The 792-nt window shown below is 42.7% G+C and overlaps 1 protein-coding gene across 1 annotated transcript in view; it reads right to left on the bottom strand.

The window, feature by feature from the left end:
* Positions 1–305: 305 nt before the first annotated feature.
* The window catches only part of LOC111270127 (uncharacterized), a 39267-nt gene continuing 38780 nt past the window's right edge, over positions 306–792 (bottom strand). Inside the window, exon 8 of the mRNA XM_022850177.2 lies at positions 306–653. Within this exon, the coding sequence (XP_022705912.1) occupies positions 571–653 (83 nt within the window). The 3' untranslated portion in view covers positions 306–570. The remainder of the gene's footprint in view (positions 654–792) is intronic.

Below are 792 nucleotides of genomic sequence, written 5' to 3'. Positions count from 1 at the left end.
TTTTGATGAGATCGAACACAATGGGCCAAGCTCAGGCCGATTTGTAAAACAAAAGTGATTGCGTCTGTACATGCTTGTCCTAGTTTCGCGAAGTAACACACGCTCAATCGATGCGGATTAAAATTCCAGTAGAAACTGCGAATTGATTTGTCGCCCGGTTACTACTATTAATTATTGGATAATTACTAATTATCCATTATACCTTGTATAAGTTTCTCACGGAGGTAACATATTTATTGCTATTCTGTGCGTTCTTGCCTGTCCGTCTGATTCCGTACGATATGGCTGCTCCTTACGTACCCTCGATAGCATGCGCACATAGAGTTTCGGTTGCTCGTGATCTTAGTCCACATTTATACTCCGTATCCTTGTTACCTCACTGATCATCGCGTAAATCGTGGCTTTTTTTTTGGTTTATTCTATTTTCTACGTGTTAGCAGGAGTAGTATTTCGCTTGTATCTTCGACCGTGACGGCAATTAAGTGGTGGATCTGTTGGTGCTCACTAGTTTCCTCTTATAATCTTTTTTCGCTTGAGTCAAATCATCAGCTCGGTCCCATCGCCGTATGATTACAGTGAGAACCGGAAGTGCAGCTGGCCAAAGAAGAATATCGCACAACACAGCGTCACCAACGTCGTCTGCAGCGCGTCAACTGGAATCGACAAGCGTCAGTTTTTTTCTATGAGCATCTGATTGTCTAGTACGTTCCTCTATAGCCTAACAACGTGCACAAACCAGATAGGTACGTGCGTGATCAACTGAGAATCAGAGTTCTTTCCTGTAATTATACA

The sequence above is a fragment of the Varroa jacobsoni genome, unplaced genomic scaffold (genome assembly GCF_002532875.2).
Source record: "Varroa jacobsoni isolate VJ856 unplaced genomic scaffold, vjacob_1.0 scaffold_1446, whole genome shotgun sequence".
Classification (NCBI taxonomy): Eukaryota; Metazoa; Arthropoda; class Arachnida; order Mesostigmata; family Varroidae; genus Varroa; species Varroa jacobsoni.
The sequence above is the reverse complement of the archived record's forward strand: the minus strand, read 5'-3'. Positions and strand labels throughout refer to the sequence as shown.